The sequence below is a fragment of the Drosophila mauritiana genome, chromosome 3R (genome assembly GCF_004382145.1).
Source record: "Drosophila mauritiana strain mau12 chromosome 3R, ASM438214v1, whole genome shotgun sequence".
In the NCBI taxonomy this organism is placed as follows: domain Eukaryota; kingdom Metazoa; phylum Arthropoda; class Insecta; order Diptera; family Drosophilidae; genus Drosophila; species Drosophila mauritiana.
The window spans coordinates 8049989-8074136 of NC_046670.1; the positions used below are offsets into that span (position 1 = coordinate 8049989).

The 24148-nt window shown below is 42.3% G+C and overlaps 4 protein-coding genes and 1 long non-coding RNA gene across 10 annotated transcripts in view; 2 read left to right on the forward strand and 3 right to left on the reverse strand.

The window, feature by feature from the left end:
• The window catches only part of LOC117144220 (cubilin), a 46443-nt gene extending 42510 nt beyond the window's left edge, over positions 1-3933 (reverse strand). For 2 of the 6 annotated variants that reach the window (XR_004459634.1, XR_004459633.1), the window contains exon 1: positions 3584-3932. The gene's annotated coding sequence lies outside the window, so the exon portion shown is untranslated. Of the gene's footprint in view, positions 1-3583 lie in introns of all 6 variants that reach the window. The other 4 variants (XM_033309274.1, XM_033309273.1, XM_033309275.1 and 1 more) reach the window with 3 other exon arrangements.
• Positions 3934-6232: 2299 nt separating this feature from the next.
• On the forward strand, positions 6233-7775 carry LOC117142336 (mitochondrial pyruvate carrier 1). The gene is made up of 4 exons (XM_033306251.1): positions 6233-6499; positions 6575-6694; positions 6761-6861; positions 7220-7775. Exons 2-4 carry the CDS (start codon positions 6633-6635, stop codon positions 7378-7380), a joined length of 324 nt encoding a protein of 107 aa, XP_033162142.1. The 5' UTR covers positions 6233-6499; positions 6575-6632; the 3' UTR covers positions 7381-7775.
• A 311-nt stretch (positions 7776-8086) lies between these two features.
• LOC117142334 lies at positions 8087-14791 on the reverse strand. Its single transcript, XM_033306250.1, has 3 exons — positions 14019-14791; positions 9136-9857; positions 8087-9027 (listed from the first exon to the last, which is right to left on the reverse strand). Exons 1-3 carry the CDS (start codon positions 14695-14697, stop codon positions 8428-8430), a joined length of 2001 nt encoding a protein of 666 aa, XP_033162141.1. The 5' UTR covers positions 14698-14791; the 3' UTR covers positions 8087-8427.
• LOC117142337 lies at positions 9987-13974 on the reverse strand. The gene is made up of 2 exons (XR_004459553.1): positions 10937-13974; positions 9987-10794 (listed from the first exon to the last, which is right to left on the reverse strand). It is a non-coding gene; the product is annotated as an uncharacterized LOC117142337 (long non-coding RNA).
• A 7597-nt stretch (positions 14792-22388) lies between the features above and the next one.
• On the forward strand, positions 22389-24138 carry LOC117143123 (N-sulphoglucosamine sulphohydrolase). Its single transcript, XM_033307612.1, has one exon. It carries the CDS (start codon positions 22483-22485, stop codon positions 24055-24057), a length of 1575 nt encoding a protein of 524 aa, XP_033163503.1. The 5' UTR covers positions 22389-22482; the 3' UTR covers positions 24058-24138.
• Positions 24139-24148: the final 10 nt, after the last annotated feature.

Consider the following 24148-nt stretch of genomic DNA (forward strand, 5'->3'; position numbering starts at 1 on the left):
ACATGTTTGTGCGAATGTGTGTGTTTAGGGGCGTATGTGTCAGTGTGTGTGTTCGTGCGTGCGTGTGTGATTGTCTCTTATTTATTTATTTTGTTTGCTGTTCTGGGCCTTTTACAGGCAGTCGCTTAATGACGTAACAATTATCTTTGGACGCATGCTTATGGCACTCACGGGTGCGCTTACTGCAGCCCGAGGTTGCCAATTGAAATTGCCACAAGCACAAACACACCCACACACACACATTCGGACCCTCACTTGGTACATGTCACATTATGGCTTGGCAGATGCCTCGCTTTGTGTATGCGTTATTGAAAAGTTTTTCAATTATGGAAGAGCTCCTTGGATGAGCTCCAGTCCATTAGCAAGCAGCGGAAGCTTAACTCGATGAACTCCCTAATTGACCGCTCTCATACCGGCGACCCCTTTAGCACCCCATGGCCTAAACGTTTTGCAAATAAACTATTTTTTATTCATAAACAAGCAACAACAGCGTGGCATGCTCTAAACGACCACTTAAGTGTGTGCCCCATCAGCAGCAAGAAGCAACAACAACGACAGCAAGCACAGGCAGCAGTGGCAACAACGATGTGGCAAAGATGCAAGTCTTACACGTGACGAAATTCAAACGCAACTGACACACATTCAGTTCAGTACTAGTCATTGCTAATTAATACGGATGCTACAAAATGCAAAAAATATATATAAAATATATATAAATAAATAAAAAAATATAGATATAATAAATTGTACGTATTTCTAATTCTCAAAATACATGGAATTAGCATTAATTTACGTTATCTAGTGGTAAATACAGCCAAGGTTTCTTTTACATTGTGAACTGTAATCATTGCAATCCGCATATCCTCGTAAAAAGCAATTGTCTTTTTATTTACATAAATATTACGAATTAATCGAAATTTGCCTTCCTGTGCTCCAGAAATTGTTATTTATTTAATCCGCAAGCGAGGAAGTTATAAATTTTGTTGCCGGTTGGGGAAAACCCTTCGCACTCGCAACCAGTTAGCCCACATTTCCCGCTGTGTACACCACCCACTGCCACACATCCGGCGACGTCGCTGTCGTCGTCGTCCAGAGCGCATGAATGGATGAATGAATCCCTGAATCGCCACTGGCAGCCAGACAAGCCAGCATATGAGGGGCGTGGCCAGGACTTGGCCCCATTGTTGCTGCGGTGGCTGTGTTGCTGCTGTTGCCGCTGTCATTACTCGACTCGACTCGTTGTTTTTGTTCCTGCTGCTCTTTGTTGTGGACGCTGGCTGGTCCTGTCGTCCTCATCTAAGTGCATGCGAAGAGGGCTCCAAAAGTTCATCTTTCTTTTGAATTCCACATTTCCCCGGTGAGTTTTGTGTGGGCTGGAGTGCATGGCTTGTTGCTGTGGGTATGTGGATGCTGCTGTGCCATTTGTGCTTGATTATTTTTGCATGCAACTGCCAACTGAGTTCCGGGCCACCTGCTCATGACCAAGCGATGTCACCCCACCGCAGCTGCACTTTGTCTATAACATTTTTTTTTGTATTTTCATGAGAGGTATTTGTGTTGGCTGCGGCCATTTGCAGGCAATCTATTTGAAGTGCGGCTCTTAAGCCGAATTTGTGCTGCATATCTTGGGGCGCTTAACCGCCAGCACCTTGACACATTTTAGCCCTGCGGAAGGAGCTGGTGATGGGGCAGCAGATCAACCTTGAAGCGACCAGGCAAAAGAGGAACACTTAACGCCCATCGATTGACAGACATTGAGGGCTCCACTTTTTTTTCTCTGAACACAGAAACAGGGCAACAGACAACAAAACATTTGTAATTAAGAAAGTTTTCAGTTGAAAAGCACTTAAATGAAAGTTTAATTTATTTCTAAAATGCTGCCATCACCAATAGTCAAGGGGGAGTCAGGGCGCAAAGGAGCCAAGCCAAATGGAGAAAAAAGGAAAATAGGAAAACACAAAAACAAAAGACAAGGCAGCTGGAAAAGTTTTCCAAAGTGACAGGGACAAACGGAGAAAGGGACACGGACATGACTGGCAGACAGACAGTTGTCGCTAGAGAAATTATCTGAGAGCAGCCAGCAAGGAGCAAAGAGCAAGGAGCAGAAAGCAAGGAACAAGCAAGAGTTGAAGCAGCCGGAAAACCTATTAAATATTTAACCTTATCGCAGTCATTTCCACGGCATCAAGCCGGAAGTCTCAATGCGGCCAAGAAACCATTGCGGCCAATCTGCGTGTGCAATTGCCAGTGGCAGCAACAACAATTGGCAGCGTTTTAAAAAGCGCCTCCAGGACACGCCGGCCACATTATGGCATCCCATGAAACGCTTAAGCCATCAGCCATCAACACAATGTTAGGTAATTAACCCGGCTAAATACGATACGACGGCCAAATTATGCCAGCATCCGGCTAAGACGGAACGTGTGCTCCCTTAATGTCCTCCTATTCCTCGCAGTTCGGCTTCCTCTGGGCGGGGGCGGAAGCATCCGATGATAGCCCCCTGATTTTCAGTCTAGATCCACGTATTTATCTCGCCCCATCTCCAGTGGCAAATACAGCTTACTCGTTTTCTTTTATCTCCAACCAGTGTTAAAAAATTGATTTGAAGCGCAGAGAATTGCTGTATTTGGTTATCTTATACATATATAATGTATAAAAGATAAGATATGATGTGGAGATATTTTTATAGAAAATTGAAGCTACGAAACAGGAAGTCGTCAGTACATTTTGCTCTTAAATTAATTAAATAACATAATTAAAAAATGCGAATGATAATCTACTTTTAGATAAATATTTGTTGTTTTAGATATAGGGACATTTCCAAGTTTCACTGTACTTTGGCATTCCTGTACAACGATTGATATTAACTTCTTATCGGAGGCTATTATCGTGATTAAAATGTTGCAAGCTTTCAGAGCCATTAACAACTGTGCAGTGTTCTTATCAGCCACAGTATGCAACCCCCTACACCCACCCACACCCACACACACCAAGTAACCCACAAAGGACACACAAAGAGAGAGAGAGAGAGAGTTAAAGAGAAAGTGCGTGTGTGTGTTTGTGGTAACGTGGTGTAAGTCCAGAGAAGAGACAAAAGAGAAATGTGAGGTTTTCTGTGCGAGTGTATGTGTGTGTGTGTGTTGCTGATTTACCACAAAAATGAGAGACGGTAAACAACGGACTTGGCAACTCTTGGCTCCTGCCTGATGGCGATGGCTTTGGCTCGCAATTCTCTCGAGGAGACGAATACGAAGACCGAAAATCACCCATTATCCATTTTTATTTTATCATCAATTTTATTACACACAAAGTAAAGAGGCGCAGCCGAGCAGCAAGTTGATGATGTACCAGGCTATCAACATCAATGAAAAACGGCAACAACAACAGCAAGGAGCGAAAGCTAGAGAGAAAGCGACACACACACACACGCAAAGAGAGATGCTGAGAGGCGAGGATACAAAACACACGCCCTTTTGGTAGGAAAAGCCAAAAACTGAACGGAAACCGAAATTGAAACGGAAACTGAAACACTCGATGGACGAGTTAGTGCGGCTAAGCTAATGCTAATTGCAGTCGTACTTACTTAGGGCTGCATCTGTGGCTCCTTATCCTTATCTTTATCCGTATGCGTATCCTTTTTGTTTGTTTGGCGTGCTATATGTATGTGTATATATATCCTGATCCAGTGACCGGGGCGAGGAATGTTTGTTGCTGAACACTTTCGTTTGCTTTGTATTATATTGGTATTATTATTATTTGGTTGTAAACTTTTGCTTTAGCACTTGGTTTCTCCACTTCTCAGCTGGGCATTTCACTCACTCGAGACACTTTCCTGCAGAAATCAAAGGATTTGCTTTTAAGGCGGTCCACTATGATTGTGCTGCCACGGATCTCGAACTCCTCGCACGGGTGGCAGTCGGGCGACTAAGCGCAAATCACCTCATCTGCTTACGGGCCATAAAATAAATGTCTTACGAGTGCGCCTCAATTGACCGAACAATAAACTCAATTTGCATTGAGCTCCCTGCATTTGTGTGGGTGCGGGTGATTGTGCCGTCTTGCGCTTGATTGAATCAACAGCAAACAAGTGAACAGATTTGGATTCTGTTTAGCTCTCGGACACTTTAACAACATAGTACGGAGCACATAGTCGCACTGGATTAGTGCGCTTAAGTGGGCCTGAGGAGCCTATTTTAGCTATTTGCCTCCATTTGGCACTTATTCAATTGAGGCATTTTGGGGACATTTCGCAGATGCCAAGATGCGCCACCAGGAGCGAGTAATTATGTCCGGCAATCTTGCCCAGAAAAACAAAAGTGTCACGCTAACGACAAAGACCTTCAAGGGCCGCTAAGTAGGTCGTCCTATATGGTGGGTCTATATGCTATACCCCAAACAGAAAGTATGTTTCATACATCTTTTCATCTTTTGCTTTACGAATGAAATGTTTTACCATTCTTGGTCCTTTGGAATTTAATATTGAATCCTAATACTATTATTTTATATAATCTGCTTTAATGTTAGCTTAGTATGTCTTTTTTTTCCGCCCATTTTTCATACTTAGAAATTTTTTAAAAATCCTTAAAAAAAATTCTACTAATCTGGTTGCTTTATATTTCCCTTTCTTTGATTTTCAATTATATTTCTCGCTTTTCTTTGTCTGTTGTTGTGGTTGCTCTTTCTTGCTTTTCCCCATTTTCACGCTTCTTCTTGCTTCTGCTCTTGTTGTTGTTGAAAAATTCGGATTTTTTGGGAGCGGCTCATTTGGTTTTCTCTTAAACTTTTCCTTTTTTTTCTCGCGTGAAAAACATTTTTGGCAGACTTACTGGGGGAAAATGTACGAAAATTTCATGCTTACTAGCAACAAATTTGGAAATACAAAAAAAAAGTGACCATTATGTGTAGGATTGATTTTTCTTCAAATGTCTTTTCTTTTCAGGTTTTACTGAAGCTGCGGCAACTGATGACGCGTAGTCAACATTTAAAGATAAAGTGGTTATATTTTTTAATGCAAGCAAAATCTGTCTTTGTTTTGGCAATTCTTGGAATTGGTTTCTTTGGTCATAATTTGAATTTTCTTTAGCTTTCCTTGGGCACCGCACATGGAAAGTGCTTGCAAAATGGCACACTGACCACATATAAACACTCGCACGCACGCACACACACAGCACACAAGCGCACATATACACATACACACACAGGCACAGACACACACGGGGATTACAAGTTGGCAGAGCAGTGGCAGCGAAGTCGGCAGCGGGGCATCGACTGCCAACACAATTTCCATTTGCCTATTCCGCTTTTTCACTTTGTTGTTGTTGTTATTTGGCCAGAGGATGTGGTGTGTTGTTGCTGCCAGGATTCCTTCGTTCAGGACTATTTACCGAGCCAAGTTTCCTTTGAGCCGCCGTCGCTCTCGAGTCGCAAATTCACACTGAGCCGGAGTTTTGGATTCGGTTTTGGATGCTGGTTGCTCCGCACTCGGATGCTGCTGGTTGTGCTGCTTTGGTCTTCTGCCGCCGCGGCCAAGGACTCAGGCGCAGGCTGTCGGCGCAGAAACCATCGCCCCAATTCTCTTCGCCTTGGTACTTTTAAGAGAGCCGGAAGAGCGCGTATTATGTGAAGAGCGGAAGCGCGTGGTGGATTAAGCACTTGAAAACCGTGGCGCCCGCACTTCAGCAAATGCGTTGCAAATGCACATTACGTCCACTTGTAATTAGCGGGCTTAATGCACATCAAGCATCCGCTTTTTGGCGGATATAGTGAGGGAAGTCCCTGCGACAAGCCTATCGAGATTGCAAGTCGAGTCGAGTGTCACAGTGATCAGTAAATGCCTGACACCGATCACAGCGTTTCAATGACGTTCAGAGTCTGAACTGAATATATCGGTATGACTCACCACTGGAGATTAAACACGTTTTACTTGATTTTTTTTATAAAATTGCAAATAACTATTTAAACTTTCGAAATATTTAAGTTAATATAAATAGTGTAATAGAGCTTTGACAGCAGAGATATTTGTTCCATATACAATACCCCAAATTTTTTTTAAATATATTATTAATAAAAGTCTTAGCATAGTGCCTAGGCACAAATTTACACAAATAAACAGTTGCTGAAGGTTATTTTAACAAATTTTCAAAGAATGATTTTAAAACTATCGCATTCGCTTCATCCGATGTCCATCTCTAAGTGTGACCCTTGGAAGTAGCGATTGTACGGGCTATCGATAACTCCGACGCGACAGCGACGCGGCAGAGAAAACTCGTTGATGCCTTTCGTTTGACTAATTTTATATAACTTTCGGAGTGACAACACGGCCGACACATAAACAAAAAATATATCCTAGCTTTTAAATATTTAGGCACACACTTCCCACTCCTGCCACGCGGCCTGCAGTTCCAAATTCTTCGTGTTTTCGATCGAGGTGTTCCAGACGGTAAACAAGCAACAGCAACAACAGCTGGCCCAACAACAACAACAACAAGGCGAACAACCTGTAAGACCTTGAGGGGATTTTTTTTCGGATTTATATTGCGCGGCAGTGGCAATCTAATCTAAATTATTCCACCAGGTGCGCTTCTGATTAACATTTCTGGTCAGATATATTCAATTAGCAAAGCGGTAGCATCATGTCGATCAGGAGAGCTATGTCCACAACGGCCTCAAAGGAGTGGCGGGATTACTTTATGAGGTCTGTTTATTGGTTATCAGTTGACCATATACGACTTATTGTAAATATTTCTTTTTATATCCACAGTACCCACTTCTGGGGCCCGGTGGCCAACTGGGGCATTCCGGTGGCTGCTCTCGCCGACACACAAAAGAGTCCCAAATTCATCTCCGGCAAAATGACATTGGGTAAGGATATCCCCATGGGCTTTGGCCTCCATCTGGCATCCAGACACGCGCGACTGTCATCGACAGTTTTCGCTTAAGATGTCGTAATCAGAGTGATATGTTTTAAACAAAACACTCTATATTGCCTGATAAGCCAGATACGGAAACTGTCGAAACGTCTGCCGATAAGATTGCACAGAGAAAAAACTAAGCACAATTTGTCCATTTTACTCCTAAATCCGATTCCATCGAAATAAGATGCCACCGAGACAAAATGCACATAATGGAAAATAAGGACAAATTGAGCTTATAATTTGTCCTGTGCCTGTGCCTAGGTTAAAAAAGTCGCCCAGAAATGCTTATCCTCGGTCTTTTCCAGCTCTCACCCTGTACTCGTGCATCTTCATGCGATTTGCCTACAAGGTGCAGCCCAGGAATTGGCTGCTCTTCGCCTGCCACGCTACCAATGCCACCGCCCAATCGATCCAGGGACTTCGCTTCCTCCACTACAATTACGGGTCTAAGGAGCAGCAGGCGTAAATGTAGTCCTTGCCCCGTAATCCACTTCCCCGAGAGCGACGCGCGAAGCCACTTCAAATGTTTACCCAACAGCAACAGCTATTGCAATTTACTGCCTCCACACGCAACAAAGATCTAGCAAATTGCACTGCCGCAATCCCATTCAAATCAAATCCAAGTGGTGGAGTAATTGCCGTGAATCACACCCGCACAATCGGCTGAATCTCGAATCGCGAAGTTGTCGTGCCCCAGTCGCCGTTTTCCAATTCCAATTGAGTCTATACACCCCAACTTGTTACTTTGCCCATTTAGTTAATTCTGTTAGGCAGTTGATCAAAATTTTAAGTCGGTGCAATTCTTAGTTTACGATTATATGAATATGGTATAAAATCCAATAAAAGATATCAAAATCAAAATTTGTCTAGTGTCTGTGAATACAAAATGGTTGTAATAAAATATTAACATATAATTCTGTTTAAAACTCCCGCAATTTGGGTTTTAAATCCCATGCAAATATACAAAGTTAGTTGATTTTGTCACGTTTATTGAAACATGCTTTTTATTCAAACAATTACGGTTATATAAGTTGATATCTGTAAAATATACATTTCAATTGTTCTTAACAATAGCATATTTTTTTGTTGACATTTTTTAAACTTTTTTTTGTTCATCAATGGGGTTAAAACATACGAACTCGTAATCATTTTTTTGTTGTGCTTTTTGTTGATTGTTTTTTTTTTTTTTTTTTTTTTTGTGATTACGCTTAGAACGAAAAACATACGTGGGTACAAAAAATTTTTAGTTTTCTCAGACATAATAAAAGTAAAATTAAAGTTAAACACGCCTCGCGCACAATGGGCGCCATCACTATGCCTAATAAGTGGCTTAAATGATTTATGTTTTACATCATTTCGTGCGAAACTGATGTCCTGATGGAAATTTGATTTCTGCTTCTCGACTTCTTCAACGACAACTTAACTAACTAAACACAATTGGATGACGACGATAGGTACGGTACTATGACTAAGGTTTATGCTCCGCAATTTCTATTCTATGGCTACGAGAATCTCAGTCCTGCTCCTGCTTGACGTAAGTGCTGTTCATCCGCTGGCGCTCCATCAGGTACTTCTTGAACTTCCGTTCCTGGAAGGCCACTTTGTCGGCCTGGGCACGCAGTCGCAGATTCTCGGCCAACAGCTCGTCCTCGGCGCGCTTCTCCTCCTCCTCGCGCACCTTCGTCTTCCGGCGCGATACGCGGCTAGCCTCGTTGTTCTTGAGTCTGTCCTGGTAGGCCTTCCTCTCCTCCTCGCTTTTCATGTTGGACATGAGCACGGGATCGGGACCGTCGGCATGATCCTTGGCAGGGCGACCGCGCTTCCGCTTGCCGCTGATTCCGCCGGCTGGCGAAGGGCTGAACGCGGAGGTACTGGCTGTTGAATAGGCGGGCGAGGCTGGAGCAGTGAGGAAGCCACCATATCCGGTCTGGCAGGTGGACGCCGCATAGCTGGAGCTGGCTGAGTAGTTGCTGTGTGGTGTGTTCGGAGCCGAGAAGTCGGTGGTAGTCTCCTCTTCGGCACTGCGTAGATCCTCTACGATGTCTGCATGTGTGCTGCTGCTGATGGAGGTGTTGATGGTGCTGGTATTGGTACTTGTGATGGGAGCCTCGAACTGCAAATAGGAGAGAATAAGTAAATTAGACTGTGCTAGATATTTGGACTTTATAAGAGCTGACAATTTTTCGGAACACCATTTAAACTGCTTTTTACAGACACTTACCCGATCATCATTCAGGAGCTGGTTGATAATCTCCGGTGTGGTCGGACTAAATGCTGGAGCTGGCTCGGGTTTGATCTGGAGCATCAGTCGGCTGCGCTTGGTGGGCTGCGACTCGACCACGGGGGCTGGAGCAGAACGCTTGAGGTTGGTAATGATGGGGTGGTGGATGGGGGCTGGGATGGCCGCGGCGACGTCGCTGCAACTGGTGGCAAAACTGCCGCTGACGTCCTCCACAAGGCCGAAGCCGAGCTCCTGGCTGCTGGTATAGCTGATGTCGAAGCTGGTCATGTCGGCGATCAGGGGCTCCTCCGTGATGAATTTGGTGGTGCTGGATGTGGATGTGGCCTGAGAGTAAGTGGCCAGATACGGATCCTCTGAGCTGGTGAGCATGGCCGTCGGCTGTGAGTTGTGGAATATGTTGATGAAGTCCAGTTCCTGCTCCTGGTTGATGTCGATGCCTACGCCGGACATCGATGACATGTCGAAAGTCTCCTCCTCGTTAAGCAGGTCATTCAATTGTAGAAAGTCGTCGTCTAGGTTGTCGTTGTTCATCCCGTCCATTGCCGGACTGAAGGGATCCGTCTTCTTGCCCTCAAGCTCAATCAGATCCTCCTCGGCAAACATGTTTATATCAAAGTCAAGAATATCCGTCTCAGTAAAAATCTCCTTTCCGTTTTCGCTGCTGCACGTCGATGACGTTGCTTCTATGTCTTGCAGGTATTCTGTGATAAAAAAACAAACATTTATTAGTACAAGTCAATTAATATTGAGGCAGATCGTGCTAAATGAGTGTGCATAAATTGAATTTAGTTTTAGCAAGAGTGTCTAGTGTCTTTGGTTTTAGGAACACATTTTTTTTTTTGGAGAAAAGGGTGAGATACCAGCTTATTGATAAATTGCAAAAAATATCCGAAAAATAATTGTTATTTAATATATATTTAGTTATTAAAGACTCAACTATCTAACTGAATTAAACATACAGCGAGTACGTCATCACATTGATAAATTGCAAAAAAATATTCGAAAAATATTTAAATATTTAAAATATTTAAAAATATATAAATATTTAAAAAAAGAAGTGTCAATTTCAATTTATTCTAGGCGACCCATACATAGAACACCCTGTATTGTCGAGTTGTGAAATTAGCCAAGACAAAAAGAAATGAAAAGGAACGGAACGAAATCGAAATGATAGAATGAAAATAAAACATAAGACGAGAAAAACAAAACGTGCTCAAAGATAAATTAAAATCTATTTCATCTGTTAATTTGTGCAAACTAACAACCAAAAAATGTTAGAAAATAAAAATTTTTACGTACAACCAAATAAAATAAAATTATTATTTATTACATTTTTCACCAATTATTCTGATTCGAAGAAACAGTCTAGTTTCGATTCTTTCCCTTCTCTCTTTCTCTCCCTCTCTCTCTCTCTCTCTCTCCCGGGTGCGCAGACCAGTGACGCATTGCGCGACAACGAACGACTGACAACAACCACACGAAAATCGGACATGATTTTTCTTGCTCTCTTTCAGTACCGGTCACACCGCTGTGTGACGTAGTTAGTGTGTTTGTCATGTTAGGGGCTGGCCATAGACAAAGTCTTATTTCATTCAAGAACAAAAACATAATTTTTTAGAAAATAACTGGCATGTAAATCTAAAAATGAGAAATGCAAAAAGAAAACAAAAACAGTGGTTAAATATTGGGCGATCGCGTACAAGTGTAAACTAATTGCAGTCCCATTTTGAATGAAAACCATAAAGACTGTTATTAATTTTAGGTTTCACCAAATATTCACCTTTGCTGTTTTTTAAGCGGTTCAGATTTTAAAAATCGTTACAGATTTATCCGCGGACCAAAAACACTTCTTACCGCTGCAACGATTGATTCCAAACTGAATTGCGGCTCAAGGCATTGTATACCTATGAGAGCGAGCAGGCCTGTACATGTGCTTCACAAACACAGACAGAAAAGAGCTGTCGGCGCAACAAGTTAGCAAGCCGTCTCGCTCATACCACCAGATTCTTTGAAGGTGGGAGCTCTTTCTGCTTCTCTTGTCTCTTTCTGCATCTGCCGGCGTTTTTTTTTACATAGATTTTTGAACAACATAGGCCGTAACTAAGCTAACCATTCAGATTGCACCAATACAATTGCCCCTTGAATTTCACCAGAGCGGGGAAGGTTCGGGAATATAATATTGCCATTTATGGAAGTGGGTCTAAACAATGAGAACTGCGTTTACCGGAAAGACCCAATCGACCTTAAGTTATTTACAAAATCATCAAAGTTGCAAGAAATAATTATTTTTTATCTAAAAACTATAGTGAACAATAGACAAAAACGGCACTGAAACACCAGTTTGAAACTAACAAAATGGATCAAATATTCCTGTAACAGTGCGTATGCGCAATGCATTTTGCGAAAAAACAAACGCACACACAGAGAGAAAGAGAGATCAGTCGAGTTTATATGTGTGCCTATGTCGCTTATATAAAATTGAGTGAAGGCAGAGCGAGAGGGCACACACCAACACAAGCAAACAGGTGTCTTCTTCTTCTTTGCCGCAAACTATTTCTCTCGCTCTCTCAATTTTCGCTCGTCAGTCTTATTGAATTTCACAATAAATATTGAAGTAACCCAAGAGGGTCAGTGAAACAAAGAAGAATGGGGTTTTGAAATTAAATTAAACATTCTGTTACCCTTTACCTTTAAAATACTCTGAAAAGTAGTATCATTTTGACTAGTTTTCGAGAGAATAGTGAGTGAAATATTGCATTAGCCGACTAGAAAAACGTGCGCCAGAAAATTGGTTCATGAATCAGCTGTTGCATTCTCTCGATTCTGACGTCACAGCCCCGACGAGCCTCTTCGTTTAAATGGGAAAAAAAAAGGTACATACATATGTACAAATGTATTAGCAGACATTTAACACCCTCATTGCGGAAAAACTGACTTATTGTACACTACGAGTAACTGATCATGCGAAGTGTGTACTTAAATGTTTGTACTATGATTTTAATTAATTTTAGAATAATAGCCTTGAAAAGGTGATATTTTTTATAATCCAGAAGCAAAATCAAATGCAGACCTCATAATTTGCGCAATTCATTTGCTAAAAGCGAACATCGGTCACTAATACAATACGGATAGCAATTATACGTGTATGAAAATAATTGGTGGTACGATTTTAACTCTGTTCTGATTGGACATTTCAATATGATGACCTATACATATTAACATCCAAACACATATTAGCGAACTATTTATCAGTGGTCGTCGTAATGAAAGATACATACAAATGTACTATACATATTCATTGGCTTATCGCTTTTATTCTTCGGGTGCTGAAGCTTAGGCACCCAAAATGTATTCTTAACTGCGCCATCAGTTGGGAAATTCACCTCAAGCGCGTAAAATCACTCTTTGTTGATAAAAGATTGTTACAAGAAAAGGAAAAAGTGAATCATCGCGGGAATTTAAAAAAGAAAACTATCATATTTTCTTCTATCATTTAAAAACAAGGTATGTGTATCTTCTTATAAAATGCCTTTTTAACACCAACAATAGTAAAAACGTATGAAAGAGGTACATACATAACTCTTTTGACAATTTACATTTCAAAAGTATGTATGTATGTATATGTATGTGGGCATGTCTTTATATTTAAATTTATATAATTTCCATGCTTGAAATGGCACGGCTTATATAGTTTATCGGCCAGGTAAAGAGAATATAATAGAAGCTTTGTTTCATTTGTTTCTTTTAAAATTTAAGACGCTATATTTTGAATATGGTTGGGTGTTCTCGGTACAAAAGATGAGATTCTAACTGTTCTACTTCTTCAAAAAGAGTAAAGCTTTGCCAGCGCTAAATAATTATATTTTCTACTCATAAAGGAAAGTGCGACACATGGCAATACATTTGTACAAAAGGTACATAACGGTTTGATAAAGTATGCATATGTATGCACATACATTGGGTTTGCACTATGCAGCCATTTTTTTTGGTGAATTTCTCTCCGGGCGTACAATCAATTTTGGTCTAAAAAAGACAGTCTCAAGCCAGCGACGTCTCTCATCTTGGTATTCTAGTGTCTTTGGTCTAGTCTATGTAAGAGATATCGAGAGCACGTACTTCATCCGGGTTACCCGATTACAGGGGGTTTTCATCTGGATTTTATGCTCGTTTTTTAGAAATACAGAATCACATTTTCTCGGTCTAGGTCAAAAGAACAACAATTAAGAAAACCCTTTTCAGAAATAAGGACAGTCTTTGAATTTCCTTTATGTACATATATTGTGACAGTTCAGGGGGAGGAAAGTGTATTATTTCCGGAGATGGGAAATAACTGTTCACGAAAGTCTTCTTTTAAAATTAGCATTCCCAAGAAATTGTATTTTCTGGTTGCCCAAAAAAGATCTAGAATAAGGCTAACTCTTAAATGGAATGAAGAATGCATGGGAAACACTTGGGGAAAGAAGTTACCGATAAATGGAAGTACATAGATTGAATATCCTGAGAATATCGATCGTACGAATAATTACGTTGCCATTTACCGAGAACGTGGGCGGAATGGAGGCGCCCTGGCCCCCAGACCGCCCTCAATCTCTCACTCGTTTCTTTAATGGGTCATTGCACTGTGATCTTCGCCTTCGTCCGCTACGTGGTGACTGTACCTCGACGTCCTTGGCAGAGCGAGGGCGCCAGATCCTGGGGATCGTGGCCCGAGCTCGATGCCTGCTATCTGACTCTTTCTCCAACTGATTGTGAATCATTTGTTCGCTTTTTTCGTACTTTTTTGTTTTTTTTTTTTTGCAAAGCAACAGTAATGAGAGAGTGCTGGGTACATAGGCAACACACACACAAAACACAGTACTCACCATCAATGAACACCGGAACGTCTATCTCTTCAACTGTGGCAGTAGGCATTGCTCCACTCACATCCCGGCGGGATGGCGGCTCGTCCGCACCTGCCAGCTGGATACCAGCCATGGCTGCCAGGGTCTGTGTCTGAGGCGCGCTCGATAAAACCGGGACCGTTTGGTTCACCATTGCCGTAGTCGGTAAACCTGCCACCGTTTCTGGTTGCGATCGGGATGTTGGTGTCCCAGTCGTGGGGTACGTTGAGATACGGCACCTCCTCGCCGAACCTATCGGATTTACTAAAGAACTCGTTGCAGGCGCGGCCTGGTTGGATGGCGGACGCGTTGGTACCGACCCTGGTAAAAAGGGTATTCTGATGATGCGAGTTCGAGGCGCTCTGTGCTCTGTCCCGCAGCGAGTGCTGTTGTTGCTGTTGCTGCTTCTGTTGCTTGTGGGCACTCTGATCAGCAGAATTCTGGGATTTGGCTTGCTGTCTATCACGATCGGTATTGTGGTGACCGTTGACGTAGGCGAATCCTTCGTAGGCTCCGTTGGCCTCGTTCTCCTCTGAGAGCAGGAGCAGTTGGGCCACGAGTATGTCCCGCCAGCCGCTGTTTCCTGGTATGTTGCGTTGTCCTCCCGGATTGTCGCCTCGAATGTGGGTGCCGCCTGTACTCGTGCTGGCTCCTGGATCATCAATATTATATCTCTGGGATTTTCGGTAGCCTTCCTCGTTGGCGTTGCCCTGTTGTTGTGGTTGGTTGGTCTCGCCGGCAGCACAATGGTCTGGGTTGCTCTTAAGGATGTTGCTGGTGTTGCTCTGGGTCTGGTTGATTGGGATGCTGTTGTTTGATTCGCTCTTGGGCCTGGCTTGGCTGGTATGGGCTTCGACGGAGAATGCCATTTTGAACGTGGCTGTTGTGTTGTCCAACAATATCGAATTCAATGCGATCGGTGCAGTTTACGGTTTGGTGTACGGTTCGTTTTCAATCGGTTTCGGATCGACAGGATATCAAAATTTATACGGATTCGTATAATTTTTATCGATTCGGACAGGATTTGGCGATGAGTGGAGCAAGCGCAGTTAAGAGTGTTCGTAAAATTTGTTTTGATTTTTATGTGAAAGAAAATAGACAAAAGAAAAAAGATTTTGTTATTACACAGATCGAGGACGGGCAGAAGCGCGATCCTTTTTGGGGAGTACGCGCCTCCAAATATCTTGGGTTGGCTTGGGTGGGTTAGCAAATGTACAAGTGGTGGTCGTGTGCCTCGGTGTCGCAGGGATCTCGAGGATACGCCTGGCCATCGATTGTCATGGACCATCGTGTTTGCCGACTTTCAACAGCTCGGATGTTAGATGCTTAGTGTGTCGAGATGGGTGGTTACGTGGTTGGTAATGTGAGTGGTGTTCTTTTCTTAGCCATTTCGTTAGTTTGTTTCCATTTTTTCGCATGTTTTTTTTTCCATATTTTTTCCCATTTTCTTTCTGTGTATTTTTTAAATCTTTTCCTTTTGTTGGTTGTTTTGTACATGGATTACTCCTTTTTTGTTTGCTTTTATTTTTTGTTGGAATTACTCCTTTTTTGTAATGGAATTGCTCCTTTTTTGTTTGGAATTGCTCCTTTTTTGATTGGAATTGCTCCTTTTTTGCATGGATTTACTCCTTTTTTCATATTTTTTCTTTTGTTTTTTGTCTCTTTTCTTTTTTCATAAAACATTCTTACAAAACTATTGGTGCAAGGACTAAGAAAGTCGGGCAATCATGAGGCATGGCTTAATAATAGCAGACGAAAGGATGTGGATACTCACTTTTAATTGACCGTTAGAAAGAAACAATGAAATTGTTAGGGTCCCTCTAAACAAGCTCTAAAAGAGTCGTCGACACAAGTTCCCCTTAAGCTGTAAGCAAAGAAGTGGAAAACGCAAATTACTTATAGGCCCCACAAGCATTATGATAAGGGCGATTCATATTTCCCTAAGTACTCCTCAGTTACAAGTCAAGATAAGTTTATTTTATACCCAATCAAATAAGTAGTTCCTTGTTTGATAGGAGTACCTTTCAAAAGTGTCAGATAAGGTGCTTATAGAAGCAGGCACATTTTTTTTTGGGGCGGCTGTTGCTGCGAAAAGCTCTTTCTGAATTTCACAACAGCAGTGGCAAAAACAACAATATGGCGGCCACATCGCCAACAGGTCTTTATACACCTAATGGGCGCTTCGGGTGGGTGAGGGAGGGGGTGTCTAATCAGCAGTTGGCAACCCCCCACTCCGCTCGCCACTAGTTTGTCACTTAGATAATTGAGGCACACGTTCGCGTGGCTTTACTATTATCGCGAACAGATATCTAGAAATCGTGCAGCCGGCAAAAAAAACACCAGAAAGCAATTAACTCGGTGGAAAATTTCCCCGAAAAGCACACACGCGAGCTTTGGCTAATTACACACTAATGTATAGAAATCTAATATACAGAGGTGGTCAAAAGTATTTACACAACGAGCTTTTTTTTCAATTGTCAACTAATTGAAAAAAAAGCTCGTTGTGTAAATACTTTTGACCACCTCTGTAAATGTCACACACAAACAACACTCAGCGCCCTATAATTAAATGTTTCCACAAAAATCCCCTAACAGTGTAAAGTTCGATTGTATCTGTATGCGTGTGGTTTGTTCGACGCAAGTGACGTCAGCAGTGCACTTAAGTGATTCAATATGGCGACGCGCGAGTTAAAAACAACAAAAGCTCCCTCTATAGTAGTAGTACTTATATTACTTAGCATATGGAATGCTGGTTGCTTTACACTACTTACATCAATTCGGTGAATGTGTCTTCAAGAGTGGTGGTCTGGTTTTTTTGGAAAACCCGACCGCGAATTCACTTGTCTTTTCTGCTACGCAATAGGTTGGGTGGTTCCTGGCACCACCACTTGTATATGGTTTCAAGTCCGGCCGTTGCTCGGATCTAAAGGATTACTTTCTGGGATAGCGACAAATGTCCACACTGTTGTTGTTCCGCGATGAACAACAACGATTGCCAAGTCTTTGCACTGGGTTTCCTTGGTTATATGTATTCTATATGTATTCTTCTGTAGAACTAACTTCACTGTGCGATCTCTGAGTCAACCGACTGCTTTGAGTATTCAATACGTTTTGAACTGCTGCTAGTGGCAAACAGAAACGAAACGGTTGGACTTGCTGGGAATTGTGAATTTCATTCGTTGTGAAATTCAAAAAGCCCCCACAAACCAGTTTGCCATAGCCAGATACTTTTCCCTATCGGTGTGTGTCGGTGTATTTCAGATAAGCGTTCGCTGTGAGCAAGCGAGAGAGCGCTAAATTTCCCTGTTGCCGCCAGATGGCCTCTTTTATAAAATTTCCCTGGCATATACATATGTATGTACATATGAGCTACAAGTTGGAGGCTCTTTGTCACAGCCGGCCGGTGTTTTTCTTATATGAACTTTAGCAAACCAAACATTGCAAAGTACACTTTAGTGAGACTAAGTATTCATAAGTGATATATATTATAAACATGAGTCATAATCGTTTGCTTGGGTGGACGACAATAAAATCTTAGAAACTAAAATGCTTGTCAACTGACCTATCACAAAATAATTTTTATTAAATAAGTAGATAGGTTGAGTATTTAATTGCAGTCGTTTCATTCGGTACTTCTCAATATAAAATACTACTGTATCTACTTTTTTAAATTGACTTTATTTTCAGTTATTAATACATTCTTCCATTTGCTTATAGGCAATGTTGCATATTTAAATTTCAATCAGTAATATATTTAAATAACAAAAAATATCTATTTAAGCTATAACCATGTTCTTTGGGTCAACAACTTTAAGTTGTTTAACCAAAGTTAAAAACACTGGAAAGAACGAGGCATGAGCATGCATGGTTATATTCAATAATAATATATGTATGCTTGAACCCAAAGGACTGATTTAGTTGGATGTCTTTTAGATTTCAGCACATATTCATTCATTTCTTAGATTGTTTGGCCTTTACAAATAATAGACTGTGAACCCCACGACAATACAAAAATCGTTGAGATGTGTGAACTTGGGAAATTTGTTCACGTTCTTTCTCTTTCGTCAAGCTCATTCGCCCACATTTAAACAGAAGAGCTTTCTTGCCGTGGTATTAGTAAGCTCTCTTTCAATGTGTGCTCAGATGAAAGCTGTTAAATTCTCGGAATCGAAAAGCATCTACGTACGTACGTTTGTATGTATAACAGCTTTAACTGATAATTTAGAAACCCATGAGTCATGCTGAAAAACAGAAACCGCTAAAGCGCAAAATGAGCTTCAGCGGTTGGCAAAAACTGTCATCATGTGATATTTGTAATGAGCCTGATCTGCAGACACAACTACAGTATAAAGAGGGGGGCCATTTTGATTATTTGGCCACGTCCTATGATTTTAGCCCCCAAAAGCCGAGGGGCTTAAATGCCAGCCCACATATGCGTGCAAAATTCGTGACTTTCAAACGACAATCTTGCGCAGCGCCCCGACTGGCACGAGATCTTGGAAGATCGAAGACGACCATCAACAATGGACGGCCTCAGTTGGCAAATTACCAGAATAAATGGCCAACACGTAGCGTTTCGTTCAGTCTTTTCACGATGAGTGCGCATTTTTCGATCCCAAGGAATGGGAATGGAAAGGTAGGGCGTTTTGTATGTGTAGATGAATAGCAATCGATCTACAAAGCCCCTTCCTTGTTCGATTTGGAAATCTTATCTGGCCCTTTTATCTGGAACGTGATCTACATACATACTAAGTTTGAAGTGATTTTTTGCAACAAGCAGTTGTCTGGCATTTCCAAAAATGTGCTTTTTTCTATGCTATTTTTGGTGTGCTCATTTTCTAAGGTTGCCCACTTTTAAATGAGTGAATCAAAAGTGTTTTTTTTATCTTCCCTACCATATACATATGTACATATGCATGAGTGTATGTAACTCAATATGTCACCATCATCAATTGTTTAGTATTCTTCCTAAAGATACAAAATTTAAGACTAGTTACTTAACTAATAATATGGAATAAGATATAAGACAATTATTCAAAAACGGTGTTAACTAATTCTGATTTGTGGTATGGAATCATAGAATCCGGTTTAGAAACCCCATTTAAATTCATTATTTAAAGCGTCACGGTTTCGCATGTAATAAAAACACCTCAGAAAAAAAAACAAGGTTTAGTTTTGCCCTATCAAAGGTGCACAATTACTATTGGCCTATAGGTAGGTGGCCTCATCTATCTACAAATACTCGACGTTAAGTGTACCCAGTGTCAATGACACCGCCAGCAACAAGAGTCTGGCAACAAATGTTGCTGGCATTGGGAAAATGGGAGATGTGGCCAGTAGTAGCTTACCCTCCATCATGTTGCTGCCACGTTGAGCAGGTTCCAATGATGACGGCACAAATATGAACTTGATCCTTGTTGCTCCTTATCTCCGCTGACTATTTGACTAATTCGAATCGGTTTCAGCAGGAAGTGCGGCGGCTACAGCGACGGCGGTTAAAGTCCCGCTTCTTTCGTAGCAACTTGGATCGTCGTAGGTTCTTAGTGCCCGTAGTGCCACCAGTGCCGATCGTTGAGGTCTCGATATTGATTGAATTGTTGCAATAAAACTTGGTATTATGCCAGCCGCGCATACGCATACACATAAAGTTGTTGAGCATGGGAACTTGCTGCTGCGAATGTTGCACACACATGAAGACAACGACAGGCGAATGTTGCATGACGTTCTTAGGCGACGCGATGTTGGACTTTCCGCTTTTCCTCGACACTGCTGTTGCTGTTATTGTTGCACCAACCGCAGGCAGAACGAACATAATATTGGGGCAAAAAACCTTTGAATTGTTTTTCTATTTTTTTTTTTGGTACGGTATGCTTGATGTACTCGTCAAGTGTTCGTGTTCACACGCGCTTATCTATATAGCATCTAGATACAACTGTTATCTGAGATACTGTGTACGAAGTATGTATAAATTGTTTGTTTAATTTTCGCTAATTTATTGCGTCTCTCGCAAATGTTTTTCAGGCTGTTAATCACTCTGAACTCTGCACTCAAAGTTGCGTTTATCTGATACGCTTTTACACGAAAAGAAATTACTGTTCTATGAATAAGATATCTTTGTAACGAGGTTCAGCGTTTGATGCCATTAAGATGGGGGTTCTAGAACACGTATCGAAAATTTCACAAATTCCACGCTGATTTGCACACCGAAAAGCTCTGTCCTCTGCCTTGACTCACTGGATTGTTGTTCTGTTCGCGACGAAGTATTGTTACTAACTGACTCGACGGCGAGCACTGGACGGCAGCCGCTGGCCGGGGTTGATATAATTTAGCTGACGTCGTCGCCGGTTTCATCCACCGCTTCACCGCTCCGTCCATATACCCTTCCCCCACTCTATATTCAGATATATTCACAAATATTCACACATATTCACATATATTCACATATATATTCACACTCACGCGCTCGCTCAGCTGCTGTGTCTATTTTCTATGGCCGTGCCCCCAAAACATTTCCACGCGCGGATCTCTTTCTCTCTTTGTTTTTGTGATGCGGAGGATGGGCCACTCGGATAGGTGGGGGCCTCTACCTCCAAGATACTACTCTACTTTCAAACCTTAACTGGTTGAAAGCAGCTCAAAGCAGCTGCAAAAGGTGTAAACAATGTGTTAGCATCAACTTATTTAAGTTCTGAACAAAATTTGCATGTGCTATCAACTTGAGGAAAAATATTACATAAAAAACAGTTAGGTTAATATAAAAAAATGTATATTTTGAATAAACTTTTTATAGACACTGTGCAAAACGAAGACGGATTATTCATATTATTTGGCTCGCGACAATCTGAAAATGGCATAGATAGCATTTTTGTGGCAATGCTCTTATCAAAAATTGGCTACAATAGATAAGCGAAGCTCAAAAGATTACAGCTTACTCTGCACACAGATAATTTACAAACGTAGATATTATTATTATTATTACAACCGTAGATATTATGGCAACTTTGTTTGCTCATATCACAAGGGGTTAATAAACTGGTTTTTAATAAAAAGCCGCGCAACATAACTATAGTTAATTACTTTGTGTATTTTTTCGCGCCTTATATATTATTCATGATATTCATATGATCATTTAAAGGATTTTAATGTGAATGTAAGTATTAATGGATACATATGTCACCTATGTCCGTTCCAAAGGGTGTAGGGCAACTGGTTTGGCTGCCTGCCATGCAGCAACAACAAACAATACAGATTCGCACTCTTTCTCTCCACGCGAGTGAAACTCTCTCTCTGGTTGAGATTGGCTGATGCAACACTTGCCACACGTTGCAACAGCTGTTTTAGTCTGGCCCAGCTGATTCCGATTGTTGGCTTGTTGCCAGTGACTGAGGAAGTCTCTTGGCAACATGTTGCCGTAACTTTGGAAAACTCATAATGTTGCTAAGCATGTTTGGCGAAATTTTTACATCGATGTAGGGCAAAAAGGGGTGGCTTAAACTGTAGCTGCTGGCTGGCTAAAATTAGCCGGCCGATGATTCATTTTGGGGGTTGTCCACTTACATAAATGCTGCTTTACCCACTTTAGTCGCTGGAAGAAATTGCGCATTTCGACACAAAAAAAGCCTAAACAAGCAGAACGAACATTTGTTTGTATATGTATAATTTTCATCATACAAGCATTGCACTTTGGGATTGGCCTTGGCACCCTGACGTGGTTCCATTGGCGACACTGTCCCTGCTTTAATCTTCTCCATGAGGCAAGATAAAATCAGAAAGCACAACGTGTTGATCACCCAATGGCCAGAGTCATGCAAACTCTTGGTGGTTTAAATCCAATTCCATGTCTGTCACAAAAGATTACTGGTTATTATTATATGGCGGGGTATAATTTACCACAGCACAAAAAAAATTTAACAATATAATACAGTTAAATATATACTAGTTAAATATATGCTTTATAATAGCTCATTGGCTTTGTTTTAATGGTGATTTTATAAGAGTAAAGTGTTTTTAAAGCATTTTAAATTTTTAAAATTTCTTTTCATTTTTGAAATATTGTTTTTTATTCAGTTCAGATATATATGTATCTCTCTGATATTTTTTATGACTCTTTAATTTTATGACTACAGTCCACTCTCCACGACACTTTAGTACTCTGTAGGGTGTGTTCACTGTAGTCAAACCGCTCCCAAAGAAAGTCGTGCAAAGTGAATGTACCTAGGCGCGCTCCCGCTGAGCATTTGTTGTGATCGTGAGATGAAAACTGGAACTGGGAATGGAATTGAATGCGTCTTGAACGGAGAAGGGAGAAATGAGAGGATTTGTGGGCACTTAAAAGTATGCGGCTCTCTTGAGCCGGACTTCAGTACGCTGACGTCGACGGAAGAATCGCCTTGTTCTTCGGTCTCAAGTAAATTTGATTTGGATTTGACACTGGATTTATGTCAGCATGCAATTCCTGCAGTGGATTGTTGCACTTTTGCTGATTGCAGGCTGCTCCGCTGGGCCGCGGAATGTCCTGCTGCTCCTGGCTGACGATGCCGGCTTCGAATCGGGCGCGTATCTGAACAAATTCTGCCAAACACCCAATCTGGACGCACTGGCAAAACGCGGATTGCTGTTCAACAACGCCTTCACCTCGGTGAGCAGTTGCAGTCCCAGTCGCTCGCAGTTGCTCACCGGCCAGGCTGGTCACTCCAGCGGAATGTATGGACTCCATCAGGGCGTGCACAACTTCAATGTTCTTCCGGAGACCGGATCGCTGCCCAATCTAATCCGGGATCAAAGTGGCGGACGGATCTTAAGCGGCATCATTGGCAAGAAACATGTTGGAGCCGCCAACAATTTCCGCTTCGATTTCGAGCAAACAGAGGAGCGGCATTCCATCAATCAGATTGGCAGAAACATTACCCGAATGAAGGAGTACGCCAGACAGTTCCTCAAGCAGGCCAAGGACGAGAAGAAGCCCTTCTTCCTGATGGTGGGCTTCCATGATCCCCATCGTTGTGGCCACATCACCCCGCAGTTTGGAGAATTCTGTGAGCGTTGGGGCAGCGGAGAAGAGGGTATGGGCAGCATTCCCGACTGGAAGCCCATCTACTACGATTGGCGTAACCTGGACGTGCCCGCCTGGCTGCCCAACACGGATGTAGTGCGTCAGGAGCTGGCTGCTCAGTACATGACCATCTCGAGGTTGGATCAGGGAGTGGGTCTGATGCTGAAGGAACTAGAAGCAGCCGGCGTGGCAGATCAGACTCTCGTTATCTACACCTCCGACAATGGACCACCGTTTCCCGGAGGCAGAACCAATCTCTACGAGCACGGCATTCGATCGCCCCTGATCATTAGCTCTCCAAATAAGGAGGATCGTCATCATGAAGCCACTGCTGCCATGGTTAGTCTTCTGGATATATACCCCAGTGTACTGGATGCTCTTCAGATTCCCCGACCGAATGACACCAAGATCGTTGGCAGGTCGATACTTCCTGTTCTGCGGGAGGAACCACCGATCAAGGAGAGCGATTCGGTGTTCGGCAGTCACAGTTACCACGAGGTGACCATGGCCTATCCCATGAGAATGGTGCGCAATAGGCGCTACAAGCTTATCCATAACATCAACTACTGGGCAGACTTCCCCATCGACCAGGACTTCTACACCTCCCCCACCTTCCAGCAAATACTGAATGCCACGCTCGGGAAGCAAACTCTGCCATGGTATCGTTCTTTGTTGCAGTATTACCAGCGACCCGAATGGGAGCTGTACGACATTAAGACGGATCCCTTGGAGCGTTTCAATCTGGCCGAGAAGGCCAAGTACAACGGCACCCTCAAGCAGTTGCGCGAGCAGCTGTTCGACTGGCAGGTGGCCACCAAGGATCCCTGGCGATGTGCTCCGCACGCTGTACTCCAGGAGCAGGGCGTCTACAAGGATCAGCCAGCCTGTCTGACCTTGGGCCACGAGGCGCTGCAGAGGCCCAAGCGCAGGATCCTCGGCCAGTATGAGGAGTATGTGGTCTTCTCGTAGCTCTGACTAAGTATTCAATAGATTGGCTGTGTTGTCTTATCGCGTGTCCAATAAAAACACCTCAAAGTGCTGATAACTCAACCATGCCAAT

Coding starts and splice junctions, on each gene's coding strand:
- LOC117142336 (XM_033306251.1), top strand. CDS start 6,633: ATGTCGATCAGGAGAGCTATGTCCACAACGGCCTCAAAGGAGTGGCGG. Junction 6,695..6,760: donor TGGCGGGATTACTTTATGAG/GTCTGTTTATTG, acceptor TTATATCCACAG/TACCCACTTCTGGGGCCCGG. Junction 6,862..7,219: donor CTCCGGCAAAATGACATTGG/GTAAGGATATCC, acceptor GGTCTTTTCCAG/CTCTCACCCTGTACTCGTGC.
- LOC117142334 (XM_033306250.1), bottom strand. CDS start 14,697: ATGATCCAGGAGCCAGCACGAGTACAGGCGGCACCCACATTCGAGGCG. Junction 9,858..14,018: donor CGTTCCGGTGTTCATTGATG/GTGAGTACTGTG, acceptor TTTTTATCACAG/AATACCTGCAAGACATAGAA. Junction 9,028..9,135: donor AGCTCCTGAATGATGATCGG/GTAAGTGTCTGT, acceptor TCCTATTTGCAG/TTCGAGGCTCCCATCACAAG.
- LOC117143123 (XM_033307612.1), top strand. CDS start 22,483: ATGCAATTCCTGCAGTGGATTGTTGCACTTTTGCTGATTGCAGGCTGC.